Here is a 4042-nt window from a genome sequence, read left to right as displayed (position 1 = left end):
GCCGGGGGTGCACAAGGCCCCAGCTGACCCAAGGCAGCGGCAGGCCGGCACCCAGGCTCCTCGTCCCGGCCCCAGCCCACCTCCCCCCCGCACAGGCTGTGCTCCTCCACTGCACCCCAGCGCAGGGGCGAGCCGGGCCACAGGGCCACGGGAGGAGGCCACGCGCGGCTGTCGGGGCTCGACGCCCGCCCCCAGGTCTTGGTAGCTTTGACCTGCGTCCTCATTTGGCCCTGGGTCCCGCACGCTGCAGGCGGGTGCCGGGCCCTGCGGCTGCCGGGGTGCTCTGTGCGGGCCTCTCTGTCGCCAAGCGCCCCGGCCCGGGGGGGGCCGGACGTGGCCCCGGCCGGGAGCCCAGAGACTGCAGGTGCCCAGGGAGATGGCTCTGTGTCCCCCGCCCCGAGAGGCCGGGTCTTCCAGTTTGGGGAGTCCCCTCTCCCACAGGAATACTGTACCCCCTTACTCCTCCCAGGCACCTCCAGAAGGGCTCACTGACCCCACCCCGCCACACAGTCACTGTAGGGCCCCAGCAGGGTCGGGGGGAGGTGTTACATCACCCCAGATTTTCCTTTTTTGGCACCCGCCCCCTCCCCCGGTCCCATACACCTTCCCGTATCTTCTGGAAGCTGCACTTGGGATTTTCTTACAGGGCCCCTGCCCGATGAGATCCTTGTGGCTGGGGTAGGGGGTCCCCGCGCCAGGCGTGGTGGACACGTGACCAGGCCCTGGCCAATCAGCATATGCCGCCCTCCAGGCCCGGCAGCTGGTTGGGGAACACGGCCAAATCGACCCCTGATCCCCGCAACAACTTCTGTGATGGGGCCTCCCTGGTGGCGCAGGGGTCGAGCCCTGAGGCTATCGGCTCGGCAGCCCCCCAGCACGAGCTCGACCCCGGCCAGGGAGGGACCCCCAGGGCGCAGCAGACCGCTCCCGTCGCCCCGCAGTCCCCTCAGCAGTGGACTCCAGTCGGTCTGCCTGGGGAATGTCCTCGCACACACCCCACCTCTGGCCTGCACCCCAGCCCTTGCATACGAAATAAATACACCTTTAAAAAAAAGGTTTCCCCGGGACAGCTGAGTCAGGGTCAGTGTCTGGGGACCCCTGGGCAGGGCCGGCACCCGGCCGCAGGGCACACAGGTGCCGCGGCCACGCCCAGGGCCCAGCGTGGAGAAGCCCTGAGCCGGCGAGAGCCAGGCTGCTCACCGCCTTGTGGCGAGGTGGTGTGGGGCCCGCTGCCTCCCTCCAAGCACGGAGGCCCTGCCCCTGCGGGAGGGCACTCCCGCCCCTGGAGCGGGCACGCGCCCTTCCCCCTCCCTGGAGTGTGCTGGACCAGCACCCCAAAAGCCAGCGACAGAGGCGTGGACTTGGGGGTGACCCTGAGTGGGTCCGACCTGACCAGGTGAGGTCAAGGCAGCGGGGCCTTCCGCAGCTGAGGCTGGGAGCGGGAGCAGGTCTGAGGCCGGGCGGCCACCCTGGGCGTGGCTCTGTGGCTGTTGGGGAGCGGACAGCCAGCGGGCAGGGCTCGCCCCGCCGGCTCCAGGGCGGAGTGGGCTTTCCCGTCTGAGCCTCCAGACGAGAGCAGCCCCCGTGCCTGGCCCACGGGGGGCTGGACGCTGAGCGGCAGCCCGGCAACAGGCCACCTCGGGCCGCAGGCCGCGGTGACACAAGTGCAGTGCCTGATCCGCCACGCGTGGCCGTCTGTCCCGCAGCAGGGGCGAGCCTGCGGCGTCCCCAGCGGAGCCTGGGAGTGCTGGCTGGCCGGGGCGGGGCAGGCCGGAGCTGGGCCCGCTCAGTGCCCGGCAGGGCACCCGCACCTCTTTGGCAGATGAGGCCTGAGAGAGCCGTGGCCCCACGGGGTGGCCGGGAGGTCAGGGAGGCTGCCACGGAGCCCGCCCCGCGAGCTCGGGGCTGCTGCTCTGAGGTCACCGCTGCGCTTGGCAGGGGCCCGCCAGGGCTGGCGCTCGGCTGGCACCATCAGCTGCAGGGGCAGCCCAGCCCTGCCACGCCCCGTGACACAGGAGCCGCTGGGAGGCGGCCGGAGCTGCCGGGCCTCGGGGCCGGCCAGGGCCTGGTCAGGTCGCGCAGCCCGGAATGCAGGCCCGGGAGCCTGGCCGCCCCCACCCCGGGGCTGACCCTCACGGAGCCCCCAGAACACAGTGACTTCATTGCTTCTCTGAGAGTCGGGCCGCAGCTGACTCCGCTCGTGCCGTGCGGGCCTGGCCTCCCCGCTGGCCTCGGCCGAGCCTGAAGTGGGAGCCAGGCCAGGGGGAGCACGGCTGGAGCACTGCTTGGGGAAGCGAGCGGGGGAGCACTCCCTTCGTGGCTCGTGAGGGCTGCCACGTTTCAGCTTTGTGGGGAGCAGATAAGCGTGTGGTTTCCAGAGTTCTGGGGCTTCCTGCTGCTCAGCCCGGCACTGCCTGTGACCTCTGTGGCAGGCCGGCAGCCGCCCCACCTCTTGGGGTGCCCCGTTCAGCGGCTTCCTCCCCGGGGGCACCAGGAGGTCAGGCCCGTGGCCTCGCGTCAGTGCCAGCCCCAGAGCCGTGGGCGGGTGCTGAAGGGCCCCCCACCTGGCTGTCCTCATCCACGCAAGGGGGGCCAGCAGATGCCCGGCCCCGCCGTGGTTAAGTGCACGTCGCCCGCCCACCCGCCCTGCCTCAGGCCGGACCGCAGCAAGTGCGCGTCGGATCCCAGAGACGAGTGTGAGGCCCCCTCCAGGGCGCTCGGCTCCGCAGCCACTCCTGCCCTGACGGGGCCACGGGGTGTGGCCCAGCGCAGGGCCGCCTGCGTGCCCTGAGGCCGGCCAGCGCCTGTGGGGAAGCTTCACCTGTGGGGTGTGCCCGGCCAGGCTCGGCTCCCTCTGCTGGCCCTGACTATCCCCAAGTCTCCCCGCCCCCTCCGGCAGCGTCACGAGCAGGAAACAGAAGGAAACCCAGTGTCCAGGCCCCAGTCCAGACAACAGTGGGCCCTTGGCTGGGGGTGGGGGTGGGGCAGAGATGGTGCCGCAGGAGGGGCCCTGGGCCGCGGCGGGGTGCGCTTGCCCGCCAGCTCGTCTCTGGGCCCCTGTCCCAGCAGGACCATCTCTGAGGTGGGTACTGCCAAGACGCCCGGACAGAGAGGGGCTCTGGGGAGGCCCACAGGGGTCAAGGTGCACCCCTGGCATCCAGGGGGCCCGTGCTCCCGCCTCCGGCGAGCTGGGTCCCCCAGCACCAGGCACCGGAAGTGTCGGGAAACTCGTGTCCACGGCGTGTGGCCCAGCCGTGGCCTGTTGCCGTGTCTCACCCTGGCCACCCAGCAGTTCATCACCTGCCCCGAGGCGAGTGCCCAGACCTCAGCAGCTGTGCTCAGAACCCCCGGCCCTCCCCCGCCAGGATCCCCAGGCAGTGTGCCAGGGCATTGGCCAAGGCTAAGTGCACCCGGAGTGGCCCCAAGCAAAGGTCCCAACGCAGTGCCCCAGGGAGCCGCCTCCCCTTCTGCCGGCCCCCAAGTCTCCCTGGGGGGAGACGACCGCACCCTTGACGGGGCAGGGCTGCTGCCCAGAGCTGGTGTCTGAGCTGGGGCCTGTGGGCGAGGAAGGTGCAAGCCAGAGCCACCCACAGCGCTGGGCCTCGGTTTTGCAAAGTCAGCCGAGGCGTGTCCCAGGCCCCCCCTGAGGTGGGGCTCCCTGACACTGCAGGCGGTGGCCCGCACCTCTGGGTCACCTCTGCAGGAGCGGCCCAGGCCACCCAGAGATTCCAAAGCAGAGGTTCTGGGGCCTGGCCTGGGCCCCCCCGCCCACTCCCCAAGGGCAGTCACAGCCCGGCGGCCCCTGACCCGGAATCCATGAGCTAGTTCCTGGGCGCTGATTTCGACTGAGGGCCAGGCCAGGGCGCCCCCAGGAGAGCCTGGGGGGCAGGGCCGCCCCCCTGAGAAGCAGCCTGCGGGCGAGGCCCACAGGAAGGAGCCCCCAGCCAGCCAGGGGCAGGCAGCAGGGACAGAAGGTGCCAGCGCCCTGCGGCAGGAGGGCGCCCCGGGGCGGTGGGCCAGGCCGAGGGGGCCCTGGGGCCCG

At 71.7% G+C, this 4042-nt stretch overlaps 1 protein-coding gene across 1 annotated transcript in view; it reads right to left on the bottom strand.

Moving 5' to 3' along the window:
* RBM38 (RNA binding motif protein 38) overlaps positions 1-4042 on the bottom strand; it is a 53417-nt gene that overhangs the window by 14988 nt on the left and 34387 nt on the right. The window contains exon 8 of the mRNA XM_012728138.1: positions 1812-2241. Coding sequence (XP_012583592.1) covers positions 1812-2241 — 430 coding nt within the window. The remainder of the gene's footprint in view (positions 1-1811; positions 2242-4042) is intronic.

The sequence above is a fragment of the Condylura cristata genome, unplaced genomic scaffold (genome assembly GCF_000260355.1).
Source record: "Condylura cristata isolate star-nosed mole 26May11 unplaced genomic scaffold, ConCri1.0 scaffold00022, whole genome shotgun sequence".
NCBI classification, from domain to species: Eukaryota; Metazoa; Chordata; class Mammalia; order Eulipotyphla; family Talpidae; genus Condylura; species Condylura cristata.
The sequence above is the reverse complement of the archived record's forward strand: the minus strand, read 5'-3'. Positions and strand labels throughout refer to the sequence as shown.